This window comes from Saimiri boliviensis, chromosome 17, assembly GCF_048565385.1.
Source record: "Saimiri boliviensis isolate mSaiBol1 chromosome 17, mSaiBol1.pri, whole genome shotgun sequence".
NCBI classification, from domain to species: domain Eukaryota; kingdom Metazoa; phylum Chordata; class Mammalia; order Primates; family Cebidae; genus Saimiri; species Saimiri boliviensis.
In genome coordinates this window covers 34,979,332-34,993,290 of record NC_133465.1, presented here as the reverse complement: position 1 = coordinate 34,993,290, position 13,959 = coordinate 34,979,332, and the positions used below count along the sequence as shown (strand labels likewise).

Genomic DNA, 13,959 nt, shown 5'->3' with positions numbered 1-13,959 from the left:
CACTTAGCAGTATAACTTGGTCTAACCAGTCAGTCTAATTGCCTGTGTCACAGAAGGTAATATACAGAAGCATGAAACTCATTATTTGGGTCCCAGTCAAACAATATTAGGTACTTTGAGAACAGAGACTGTTTTCTTTGGTAGCTCTGAAGAAAAGTGAACTTGTCAGGGAAAGACAATGATTGCGGGCATGAAACAACAAAAACAAAGATGAATTTTCCAGATTCATCTTTTTCTACAGACTGCCCATTTGCCACTGAAGCCACTGCAGAGGTCTTTTTTACCACAGGCAGCTGTGCATTTGAAGCATTTAGGAAGAATCTGCCTGTCATCATGTTGTAATTATTACTTATAACAGTTTTCTTTTTTTTTTTTTTTTGAGATGGAGTTTCGCTCTTGTTACCCAGGCTGGAGTGCAATGGCGTGATCTCAGCTCACCGCAACCTCCGCCTCCTGGGTTCAGGCAATTCTCCTGCCTCACCCTCTGAGTAGCTGGGGTTACAGGCATGCGCCACCATGCTCAGCTCATTTTTTGGATTTTTAGTAGAGACGGGGTTTCACCATGTTGACCAGGATGGTCTCGATCTCTTGACCTTGTGATCCACCCGCCTCGGCCTCCCAAAGTGCTGGGATTACAGGCGTGAGCCACCACGCCCGGCCCTTCATTTTTTTGTCATTGTTAACTTCACTATGAAGAAGGTAATGCCCAGACGATTCATTAAAGTATAATTATAGTTAGCTAGCACAAGTTATTAACTCATTAGGCAAGAAACAGTTCAAAAAATACACTTAATAGGATAGGACACAATCCTTACAATTGTAGTATTTAAATAGTCCTTGAACTGCAGAGAGAATAGAGACCTATTTCACAGTCAGTAAAAAGGAAAAAAAAAACAACAACTCTGAAATTCGGATTATTTCAAATTGTCATTTGAAACAGTTGAACATTATTAAATCATAACATCCTGATTTGAAGAAGCAGTTATTGTTACAAATTAAATTCCCCGACATTATGAAGAAATCTTATGGAATCCGACATGCTCGAGGGTAAGGAATATTCAGTAACAAAGGGCAGCAAGAGAAAATAGCCTGTTCACAACTCTGGAGTTGATTCACTGTAGCTGAAGCTTAAAGGGGGTGGGTGGAAGGAAGGCTGGTACAGTGGCCCACGCCTGTAATCCCAGTACTTTGGGAGGCTGAGGCAAGAGGACAGCTTGACCACAAGTTCAACCAGCCTGGGCAACAAGGCCAAACTCTGTCTCTACAAAAAATACAAAAGTTATCCATGCCTGGTTGCCTGGCCTGAAGTCCCAACTACTCAGGAGGCTGAGGCAGGAAGATTGCCTGAGCCCAGGAGGTGGAGGCTACAGCAAGCTATGATTGCACCACTGCACTCTAGCCTGGGCATGGGAAACCCAGTCTCTTTATTTAAAAAAGAAAAAAATAGCCTGAATAAATGGGTCCAAGATATGAATCCAAACTGGAATGATAGGATCTCATCATCTTACCATGGCAACTCAACCACATTTTGGCAATTCATACTACAATGGCTCCTGGATACTCAACTTATTATCATTTTAATTTCCAAAATTATTTCAGATTATTTTGTGTTTTCCCATTCACAGCCCAAAAGGACTCAGACACCTATTTGAGTGAACCCAGGCACATGAGAACTAAGGTTGGACAAGAGCATGTTAAGAAGAAAACGCAACGATTCCCCTCTGTCAGTATGGGCACGGAAAACAGTGCCTTGCTTAGAGCCGATGTGCTAAATGAAGGCTGAAAGAAACCCTGGCCCTGCCCTTAGGCATCAGGGTTTTTCCAAGTTTGATCCTCCTGTCATCAGAAGCAACCCGGGAAGGATGCTCTTTAAAATGCAGATTCCAGCCAGACACGGTGGCTCACCCCTGTAATCCCAACACTTTAGGAGGCTGCTGCAGGAGGATCACTTGAGGTCAGTAGTTCAAGACCAGCCTGGCCAACATGGTGAAATCCATCTCTACTAAAAATACAAAATAAATAAATAAATAAATAAATTAGCTGGGTATGGTGGCGCCCACCTTTAATGCCAGCTACTCGGGAGGCTGAGGTAGGAAAATCGATTGAACCGGGGAGGTGAAGGTTGCAGTGAGTGAGACTGCAGCACTGCACTCCAGCCTGGGTGGCAGAGTGAGACTCAGTCTCAAAAATAAAAGGGCTGGCCGCAGTGGCTCATGCCTGTAATCCCAGCACTTTGGGAGGCCGAGGCGGGCGGATCACCCGAGGTCCGTAGTTCGAGAACAGCCTGACCAACACGGAGAAACCCCATTTCTACTAAAATTACAAAAATTAGCCAGGCGGGCTGGGCGAGGTGGCTCAAGCCTGTAACCCCAGCACTTTGGGAGGCCGAGGCGGGTGGATCACGAGGTCGAGAGATCGAGACCAACCTGGTCAACATGGTGAAACCTCGTCTCTAATAAAAATACAAAAAATTAGCTGGGCATGGTGGCGCGAGCCTGTAATCCCAGCTACTCAGGAGGCTGAGGCAGGAGAATTGCCTGAAGCCAGGAGGCGGAGGTTGCGGTGAGCCGAGATCGCGCCATTGCACTCCAGCCTGGGTAACAAGAGCGAAACTCCGTCTCAAAAAAAAAAAAAAAAAATTAGCCGGGCCTGGTGGCGCATGTCTGCCATCCCGGGAGGCTGAGGCAGAAGAATCGCTAGAGGTGGAGATTGCGGTGAGCCGAGACTGCGCCGCTGCACTCCAGCCTGGACAACAAGAGAAACTGCGTCTCAAAAATTAAATAAGTAAATAAAAACAATAATAAAATGCTGACTCCTGAGCGCCAGAGTTGACTACACCAATCAAGATCTCCGGGGTTCGCGAACGTGCATTCTTACAGTCCCACCCCGCTCCAGCCCTCGTCCCCTTTCCTGTCCCCCATCCCCTCCCTACCCAGCCCCAGCGGGCTCAGGCCCCGGCGTGCGCAGGCGCGTCCCCCGCCCGCCGCCCACCCTGCCGTCCCGCTCCCCGCACCGCCCACCTGAGGCAGTCGTTGTCTCTCACTAGGCGCGCGCTCTCCGCAGGGGGCAGGAGCCCCCCGTCCAGGTAGAGGCCTAGGAGGGCACCAGAACTGAAGCCGAAGCGCTGGCGGATGAGACTAATGAGATCTGTGACGACTCGGCATCTGTTCAAGTCGACCAGAAGCCAGAAGGCTGTACAGTGCGGGGTAGCTGGCGGCGGGTAATCAAATTGAAGCCGTAGCCTAACCGTCTCGGAGGCTGCCATCTTGCTCGGTGCTCAACGGAAGCCGAGAGCTACCACAGGGCTACCGAGTGGCGTGCTCGGGCGGCCCGCCCCCCGGAGCTTTTGGCGTGTGCCACCTAGTGGTGGAACCTGGCTGCTACAGGCTGCGTCAGGGCGAGAACTCGGAGCGTGGTTGGTTTCATTCAATTATTTTCACGACAGGGCTGTGCAAGGGAATAAGTGAAATGCTTTTATTACATTTCTACCGGGCGCTCTGTAGGGTCCCCTAATTAAGGCGAGTCTCTGGATTCCTCCTCAGCAGTGGTCTCCTAAGATACTTGCTCATCGACGTAAAAGATTTGTATAAAATCATAACACGTCACTGACAAAAGTTTTCATCATAATTAGTTGAAAAAGATGTAAATCCTAGTGTGTTCTCAGTGTTGACATTTTGAAATAAAACTGTTAATCACTCAAATGTTTCCGGTGGAATATGAATACATTAGCCTTTTAATATCCACCACCAAACAAAAATGCCCTTGTATTTATCACCAGATAAGTAAATAAGAAGTTTTACATTAGGCCGGGCGCGGTGGCTCAAGCCTGTAATCCCAGCACTTTGGGAGGTCGAGGTGGGTGGATCACAAGGTCGAGAGATCGAGACCAACCTGGTCAACATGGTGAAACCCCGTCTCTACTAAAAATACAAAAAATTAGCTGGGCATGGTGGTGCACACCTGTAATCCCAGCTACTCAGGAGGCTGAGGCAGGAGAATTGCCTGAACCCAGGAGGCGGAGGTTGCGGTGAGCCGAGATCGCGCCATTGCACTCCAGCCTGGGTAACAAGAGCGAAACTCCATCTCAAAAAAAAAAAAAAAGAAGTTTTACATTATTTATTTCTTGAGCTAGAATTTACATTTCTCCCACATAATATATATTAACTCTTAATTTTCACAAAATTTAGGAATTATGAACTATCATACTCATTTAGAGGATTTTTGAAAACCAAGGTTCAGAGAGTTTAAGAAATAACACTAGAGGCCAGGAGTGGGGGCTCACGCCTGTAATCCCAGCACTTTGGGAAGCCAAGGTGGGCAGATCACTTGAGACAGGAGTTCAAGACCAGCCTGGCCAAAATGGTGAAACCCCTAACTTCACTAAAAATATAAAAATTAGCTGTGTGGCATGAGCCTATAATTCCAGCTACTCGGGAGACTGAGGCGGTAGAATCCCTTGAACCCAGGAGGTGGAGGTTGCAGTGAGCCAAGATCGCACTACTACACTCCAGCCTGGTCAACAGAGCAAGATTCTGTCAAAAAAAAAAACTGAAGTAACTTCCCCAAAGGCAATAGACACTTAAGTTGTAGGTACCCGGGAGTCCATAGATGAATTGTAAACAAATTTTTTTTTTTTTTTTTTTTTTTGAGACAGTTTCGCTCTTGTTACCCAGGCTGGAGTGCAATGGCGCGATCTCGGCTCACCGCAACCTCCGCCTCCTGGGTTCAGGCAATTCTCCTGCCTCAGCCTCCTGAGTAGCTGGGATTACAGGCACACGCCGCCATGCCCAGCTAATTTTTTGTATTTTTAGTAGAGACGGGGTTTCACCGTGTTGACCAGGGTGGTCTCTATCTCTTGACCTCGTGACCCACCCGCCTCTGCCTCCCAAAGTGCTGGGATTACAGGCTTGAGCCGAAAACAAATTTTTTTAAGTGAAAGCAAGGTGTTTTGTTTTTGTTTTCTTTTTTAACAGTCTCACTGTCACCCATGCTGGAGTGCAGTGGTACGATCTCTGCCTCCCAGGTTCAAGTGACCTTCCACCTCAGCCTCCCTAGTAGCTGGGACCACACGAGTGGGCCACCACACCCAACTAAATTTTATATTTTTTGTAGAGATGGAGTTTTTCCATGGTGGCCACGCTGGTCTTGAACTGTTGAATTCAAGCAATCTGCCTGCCTTGATCTCCCCAAGTGGTGGAATTACAGGTGTGAGCCATCACCTCCGGCCAAAAGCAAGTTTATTCAAGAATTAGCCGGGCGCGGTGGCTCAAGCCTGTAATCCCAGCACTTTGGGAGGCTGAGGCGGGTGGATCACGAGGTCGAGAGATCGAGACCATCCTGGTCAACATGGTGAAACCCCGTCTCTACTAAAGATACAAAAAATTAGCTGGGCATGGTGGCACGTGCCTGTAATCCCAGCTACTCAGGAGGCTGAGGCAGGAGAATTGCCTGAGCCCAGGAGGCGGAGGTTGCGGTGAGCTGAGATCGCGCCATTGCACTCCAGCCTGAGTAACAAGAGCGAAACTCCGTCTCAAAAAAAAAAAAAAGAATTAAAGGAATAAAGGAATAGCTACTCCATAGACAGAGCAGCAGCATGGGCTGCTTGACTGAGTATACTTGATTATATGCTAAACAAAGGATGGATTATTCATGAGTTTTCTGTATCCCTAGGAAAGGGGCAGTGATTTCCCTCAGAACTAAGGGTTCCTCCCCTTTCAGACCACACAGGGTAACTTCTGGACATTTCCACTGGGGTGCAGTGGCTCATGCCTATAATCCCAGCATTTTGGGAGGCCGAGGCCGAGGTCAGGAGTTTGAGACCAGCCTGGCCAACATGGCTAAACCCCATCTCTATTAAAAATACAAAAATTACCTGGGCATGGTGGGGGGCGCCTGTGATCCCAGCTGCTTGGGAGCCTGAGGCATGAAAATTATTTGAACCCAGGAGGCAGAGGCTGCAGTGAACTGAGATTGTACCACTGCACACCAGCCTAGGGTAGAAAGAGAGACTCTGTCTAGAAAAAAAAAGAGAGGATTATAGAGTTTAGGATTTTCCCACTGGCTATGATCCAAAACCTGAATATTCATAGCAGAGATAAAGACTATGAACTATTATATATAGATTTAGTCACAGATTAATCTCATAGTTGAAATCAGTTAAGTTTCTAAATATGCATTTGACAGAATATTAACATCTAAGAAAGAGGAGTTAATCCCAATAAAATGAAGCTACTTTCTCAAGTTTAGGATATTACTAGATTTCATGTTTCAATGATCGCTATTATGTGCATTTACAGGAGAATTCATTACATATTCCCCTACAGTTAACCTAAATATAACGATACCTGGTAGAAATTATTAAAGAAGAGAAGTAGGTGCCAGGGAATCATTGCAGATGGTGGTGAGTAGTGCATTTCTTCTGGGAGATCAGCAAACAGTGCACACATACATTCTCAGGCCCTTGGCTTTAGAAAAGAGTCCAGCCAGAAGAGGGAGATGTGGAATTTTCTTTTTTTTTTCTTTTGTTTTGTTTTGTTTTGTTTTTTAAGATGGGGTTTCACCATGATGGCCAGGCTGGTCTTGAACTCCTGATGTCAGATGATTCACCCACTTCAGCCTCCCAAAGTGCTAGAATTACAGGCGTGAGCCACCGCGCCCGGCGGAACTTTCTTTTCTTAAAATCATCCATGCTTTTATTCCCTTAGAAAGTGTTCAAGCATACTTCAGGAAATAATTACCCTCAGTCTGAAGACTGCTACTCCCGAACATGGAAAGTTACCTAAGCAGTGGGTGGCTTCTAAGTGCTTACTTGGCTATTGTTTTCATCTATAAAAATATCCGCATTTCTGGCCGGGCGCGGTGGCTCAAGCCTGTAATCCCAGCACTTTGGGAGGCCGAGGTGAACAGTTTACAAGGTCAGGAATTTGAGACCATCCTGGCCAACATGGTGAACCTCTGTCTCTACTAAAAATACAAAAATTATCTGGGTGTGGTGGCGAGTGCCTGTAATCCCAGCTATTCGGGAGGCTGAGGCAGGAGAATTGCTTGAACCCAGGAAGTGGAGGTTGCAGTGAGCCAAGATTGCGCCAGTGCACCCCAGCCTGTCGAAAGAGTGACTCCATCTCAAACAAACAATCTGGGCAAGTATAATAAAGCAAATGGGTCCTATCATGAATTGTCTTTAGTAAAAATGGGAACTGGAGAGAGAAAAGTTATGTTTAAAAAAGTATGGAGGCCAGGCATGTTGGCTCACGCCTGTAATCCCAGCACTTTGGGAGGCCAAGGCGGGTGGATCACGAGGTCAAGAGACTGAGACCATCCTGGTCAACATGGTGAAACCCCGTCTATTCTAAAAATACAAAAAATTAGCTGGGCATGGTGGCGCGTGCCTGTAATCCCAGCTACTCAGGAGGCTGAGGCAGGAGAATTGCTTGAACCCAGGAGGCGGAGGTTGCGGTGAGCCGAGATAGCGCCATTGCACTCCAGCCTGGGTAACAAGAGCGAAACTCCGTCTCAAAAAATAAATAAATAAATAAGTATGGTTCGCCTGTTGTTAAATTCTAGTCTTGCCTGATGTTTTTCAGTTTTTATTACTATCTACAGTTTGGATTAAATTCTTTTTTTTCCCCTTGGTAAGATAAAAAGTTTGGATTAAATTCTAATTTTTCTGGCTACAGGTCTCCAAAATAATGTTTTCAAATTTTTCCTCTTTCTTTTCCTTTTTCCTCATTCTTTCTCATTGGAAATCACTGAAACTTAAGCTGTGCTTTCTTAAAGCCCTGTGAATGGAACAGTAAACAACATAATTTCAGAAGAAAACAGCAGTAAACTATTTATATGTATTGCTGTTGCATACTATTATGTTTTAACAGGTGCTGCCTCTAAGCCCTGAAACACAGTGCTACTGGGAACAAATCAATTTCTTTCACTCCAGCGCTGCCTTCCGTGCCCCATAACAAAGACTCTCTCTCAGCAGGAAGTAGCCAGAAAGATGATGACACCCCATCTCCCTACAATTCTCATGATTAATAAATATACAAGCATGATAGATATCATGCGCAAATTGACAGTGGGGATCCTGTCAGGCAGATCTCACTAATGCATGCCTCTGTAACAACTGTTTCAGTACTGACGGAGTGATTAACTTAAATATTAAAAGCCAGTGCCCTTATACAAAAGCTGGGATGTAATAAAAGCCCACCAAGTGTTTCGTGTAGGCTTTTTCTGGGCCTTAAAGCATGACAAAATAATGAAGGAATTCTTTTTTTCTTTAGAGATGAGATCTCACTATGTTGCTCAGGCTGGACTGCAATGGCTATTGACAGGCGTGATCCCACTACTAGCAGATCAGCATGGGAGTTTTGACCTGCTCCGTTTCTGACATGGGCCAGTTCACCCCTCCTTAAGCAACCTCGTGGTCCCCGACTCCAGGGAGGTCACCATATTGATGCTGAACTTAAGTGTGGACACCCTATCAGCATAGCGCACTACAGCCCAGAAACTCCTGGGCTCAAGTGATCCTCCCACCTCAGCCTCCTGAGTAGCTGGGACTGCAGGCATGTACCACCATGCCCAGCAATAATGAAGGAATTCTTAACAGTCCCATTTAAGATTAAACAAGTTTTATTGTGGTTCTGAAGAAGCTCCCCAGGCCTCCACAAACAAGTTTATTGGAGGTCTGAAGGAACTCCCTAAAGCTCCACGATTTAGCAGGAGACAAGATAAAGGGAATCACCCCAGCGCCTAGACCCATTTAGATTAAGTCAATTTACTGAGGCTCCAGAGGAAGGTCTTCAGGACTCAGACCTTAGTTGTACATTAAAAGAAGTTAATCACTTATGTCTTTAGATGAATGCACACTTACAAGTAGACATATAGCTTAGAAGGTATAGAAGCTCTGGAAAACTTTGTAATTTGGAGTTGGTCGGCAATAATTTCCAGACCTTCCCCCTGTAACTGCTTACAAAAGTAAAAACTGTCTTCCTCCCCAGCTCATCTGCAGTTCATTATTGGACCACGAGAAATAGCAGCCCAACTATGGTCTGGGAACGCTAGGATTACAGGTGTGAGCCACTGTGGTGTGCCTGTAAATGCCCTTTACCAGGTTGTAGAAGGTTCCCTCAATTCCCATTTTCTGAATTTTTTAAATATGAAAGTTAAAAACTGTGTGTTATACTTGTGATATTAATATTTTTTCAAGTGTTTTTTCTGCATTGATTTATATGATTATATGATTTTTCTTCTTTATCCTTTTAATGTAGTGGATCTTACTGATTCATTGTCAAATACTGAACCACCTGTGTATCCCTACAATAAATACTATATGGATATAGTGAATTAATTATTTTTATGCAATGCTGAATTCTATTTACTAATATTTTATTAAGAATGTTTGCATCTATATCAAGTAGAGTCCTATGGATGGAAATTAAAAGAAAAGAATTTTGGGGCTGAATATGGTGGCCCCTGCTGTAACTGCCCAATGGGTTCACCTTACCCACTGACTAGACAGCACTGATTTATCAAGACAGGGGAATTGCAATACCAAAAGAATAATTCATGCAGAGCTGGCTGCTCAGAAGACAGGAGTTTTATTATTACTCAAATCAGTCTTCCTGAGCATTCAAGGATGAGCGTTTTTAAGGATAATTTGGTGGGTGGAGTGCCAGTGAGTCGAGAGTGCTGATTGGTCAGGCTGGAGATGAAATCATCGGGAATCTAAGCTGTCCTCTTGTGCCGAGTCAGTTCCTTGGTACCGCCACCAGATCAGATAAGCCAGTTTACTGATCTGGGTGGTACCAGCTGATCAGTCAAGTTCAGGGTCTGCAAAATATCTCAGGCACTGATCTTAGGATTTGCTATAGTGATGTTATCCCCAGGAGCAGTTTGGGAAGGCTCAGAAGCTTGCAGCCTCCAGCTGCGTGACTCCTAAACCATAATTTCTAATCTGTGGCTAATCTGTTAGTCCTGCAAAGGCCGTCTAGTCTCCAGGCAAGAAGGGGGTTTGTTTTGGGAAAGGGCTGTTAGTTAGCATTATTAACTAGTTCCCTCAACCATAAACATCTTGTGACCAAGAGTGTCCAAACCCCTGCGAATGTAACCCAGCAGGTTTGGCTTTTTCTGGCCTTTATTCAAGATGGAGTCACTCTGGCTAGGATGCCTGACACAGGTGCACAGAGACTGATAATGCTCAAAGAAAAGATGATGTGAAGACACCTGAGAAGATGGTCATGTAACACAAGGCTTACCACAAGCATCTGCACCAAGAGTTCGCTGGATGGGCCTTTAGGAGCTCCCAATCAATCTCCATTATCCTCCCCAAACCCTTAGCAGAATAAACATACAATTTGTTTTTCTTTTTTGAGACGGAGTCTTGCTCTGTTGCCCAGGCTAGAGTGCAGTGGCGTAATCTCAGCTCACTGCAACCTCCACCTTCTGGTTTCAAGCAATTCTCCTGCCTCAGCCTCCTGAGTAGCTGGGATTACAGGTACCTGCCACCACACCTGGCTAATTTTTATATTTTTAGTAGAGACAGGGTTTCATCATGTTGTCCAGCTGGTCTCGAACTCCTGACCTCATGATCCACTAGTCTCTACCTCCCAAGTGCTGGGATTACAGGAGTGAGCCACCGCACCTGGCCAAACATAATTTTAAAAACAGTTTTGAGGTTAAGTACCCAGTATCTTTCTTCTAGTCCTATTGCCTCTCTTATAGCCCTATTATATTTTTTTAGCTGCCCCAAGAGAACAAGTTTACATCGTAGAAATGCAATTCAGTTCAAACTGCACCACAAGCATAAACTTTTAAAAAATGTTCTGTGGCTGATAGCCTTTGCATAAATTGTATCAGTGAGAAAATTATGTCAGTGGGAGAGGTCTGATCTCACCAACCCCTCTCTTGCCTTTAGCCTTCAAGCTGCCTTTAATTAATTATTCCTGGACTTTTGGGCCAAGCTAACTTTAGGAGGCATTTAGGTTATAGGTTAAGTGATAATTAACCTATAACCTAATCTTCCCCAGATTTTACGCTAAATGAGAGACCACCAAGCTAAGTGAATAGAGGAGGCTGAATTCTGCTAAGGATTGCCAGCCATTATTCCTGAGGTCACAAAATGTCCAACTTCTCCAGTTACTCCTGTGGATACCATCACTATTGTAGAACCTAAGATCAGCCTTTTGAAATACCTTTTCGGGTTTTTTTGCATATCTGACACCTGGCTCCACCTGGACCTGCCAACTGCTCCTGCAGCCCCACCCAGAAGCAGTTCTGTGCAAGAGGACAGCTTCAACTCCCTCTGATTTCGTCTCCAACCCAACCAATCAGCAGCAAGCACCCATTGCCTAGCCACCCCACCCCTAAACGATCTTTGAAAAATCTTAGCCCCCAAATCCTCAGAGACTGATTTGAGTAATTATAAAACTCTGTCTCCTTTTCAGCCAGCTCTGCATGAATTAAACTCTTTCCCCATTGCAATTCTCCTGCCTTCATAAATTGGCTGGCTCTACTTGGGCAGCAGGCAAAAAGAACTCACTGGGGATTATATAGCCACGGCTCATCAGAGAAATTCCCAGTGGCTCTTCTTCCAGCCTTAACTCTCTTTGGCTAGTCTTTCTCTCTATACAGCCTTCATTTCTTTTCATCTTTCTCTCTTCTTTCCTCTCCCAGGAGCAAAACAAAATTTCTCCTGGGCAGCACAGTTTGGCAATTACAGTTCTGGGCAGCATAGTTTGGCAACTATCTTTTGTTGCCTTGCTGCAGCTCCTATACCATCAGCTCCCAACTTCTAACTTCAATGAACCAAGGACATATTTTTCTTAAACAAAGACCACTCCAATCCTGAAGACTGGAATTTAGCCATTGCCTGTATGGATAACAAGCTTTAATCTGGTTTCTACATGTGGTTTTTGTTTGTTTTGTTCTTTTGATTATAAACTGTAATAAAAAATGTTACTGTAATACTTGCTTTATCATGTATTTATCCATGTATCCATCCTATATTCTGGATACTTTTTTTTTTCATTTTTAGAGACATGGCCTCACTATATTGTCCACGCTGGTCTCAAACTTCTGGGCTCAATCAATCATCCCACCTTGGTCTCCCAAAAAGCTGGGATTACAGACATGAGTCACTGTGCCAGCCTCTGGATACATTTCCAAGAAAACTGTGTACCTTGGTACACCTCCCCCTAAACACTTCAATATGAATATCATTAACTAGAGGTGGCCTTTTATTTATATTCTGTGCTTTTGAAGTCATTTTAGCATATTATGAAATGCACTTTTTTTTTTTTTGAGATGGGGTCTTACTCTGTCACCTAGGCTGGAGTGCAGTGGCACCATCTCATCTCACTGCAACCTCCACCTCCTGGGTTCAAGCGATTCTCATGCCTCAGCCTCCTGAGTAGCTGAGACCATAGGCGAGTGCCAGCACACCCGGCTAATTTTTGTATTTTTGCAGAGGTGGGGTTTTGCTATATTGGCCAGGGTGGTCTCAAACTCCTGACCTCAAGTGATCTGCCCGCCTCGGCCTCCGAAAGTGCTGGGATTACAGGTGTGAGCCACTGTGCCTGGGCTGTAGTGTTATTTTTCTGGCAAAAAAAAATTGAAACCCTAAAATTCTAACTGCAGTGGAGGGGTAAGAATATTTCAAGCCCTAGTAATACAGACCAACTTGGAGGCTTCAGACAGGAAAAGCTTAGGATAGTGTTTGCTACATTGTTATTTATTTTTAACTAAGCATGAAACTTTTAGGTATCTTCCTAATGGCATGGAACATGGATCACTGCAGCCTGGAACTCCTGGGCTCAAGTGATCCTCCCACCTCAGCCTCCTGAGGAGCTGGGACTGCAGGCACCTGTCACCACACCAGTTAATTTTTCTCATTTTTTGTAGAGAGTGGGTCTCAATATGTTGCCCAGGCATTATGGATTTTATGCATTAGGGACCACCCCATGCTTAAAGCATGACAGAACCTGCTGGCATATTTTTCTCTTCCCCAGCTTTCAGCACAGGGGCCCCTCACCGGCAGGGCACGGTTCAGGGCTCTGTACAGACAGTGGCTGCAGAGTAAAAACACTTCTATTTATGGGGGGACAAGGGCGAGGAGAGGAAGAAAGGAGCAGGAAAAGAGAAGTGGCCACATGTATTTTGGGTTTTTTTGTTTGTTTGTTTTTCGTTACATGTACTTTTGAAAGTGTTTAGAAGCAGCCTATCCTACAGCCCCTGCTGTAGCTTGTCTCCTAGCTCTGTGAGGTGAGTTATCCGGTACCCTCTAACATAAAAATGACCTTCGGACAGACAGACACACACACACACACACACACACAGGAAAACATCTCTGCCATCCACTGTTTCTTTTTTTCTGGTCCCAGACCCTCGATTCTCTCTTTAAAATGACTATTGTGAAGATAATGTAACAACACAGAGTAATGCTAATGGCAAATTATCAAAAAATTAAAAAACCAAAGCAAAATCTTATTAGTGTTTTTAAAATGACGTAAAAGACTATGGGGAAAAAAGCTCAAATGCCAACAATAGTTATTATGTATGACCTTTTCGTTCATATTTCCAAAACGTTTATAACATACATAATTTTAAGAGAAAAATAATTTTGAAAATACATATCTGAAAATGAAGCCCCGCTGCTTCCAACGGCCAGCTGATTCTGGCTGAATCTGATTTTTCGCAGTTGTAGCAGTTTTGAAAACGTCAGTCCTTTTCTTGAGGGAAGAAAGAAGAGATGGGAGGGGTAGAAAGGGCGGTGGTTATTCCCTAGTCTTTCGATCCGTTCACATAACCTAAATCCAACATCTGCATCAAATGTTTCCTTCCCGAAATCCTCTCCCTAAAATGACAACCTGGCCAAGCGGACAGAAAGGCCCCAGCGCATTTGCAGGGGTCCTGGTGGGCTTGCCATGCAGAGAGCGTGCGGGTCTCAGGGAGCTGCCGGGTCCGCCAGGC

General features: G+C 44.9%; 1 protein-coding gene across 4 annotated transcripts in view; it reads right to left on the bottom strand.

Annotated features, from left to right (window-relative positions):
• Positions 1 to 13,947, bottom strand: part of COIL (coilin) — a 33,381-nt gene extending 19,434 nt beyond the window's left edge. For 2 of the 4 annotated variants that reach the window (XM_074388544.1, XM_039476862.2), the window contains exons 1-2: positions 5,873 to 13,941; positions 3,021 to 3,447 (exon numbers count right to left, since the gene is read on the bottom strand). In XM_074388544.1, coding sequence (XP_074244645.1) covers positions 3,021 to 3,265 — 245 coding nt within the window. In that variant the 5' untranslated portion in view covers positions 3,266 to 3,447; positions 5,873 to 13,941. Of the gene's footprint in view, positions 1 to 3,020; positions 3,874 to 5,872 lie in introns of those variants that run through there. The other 2 variants (XM_074388545.1, XM_039476861.2) reach the window with 2 other exon arrangements.
• Between the last annotated feature and the right edge of the window lie 12 nt (positions 13,948 to 13,959).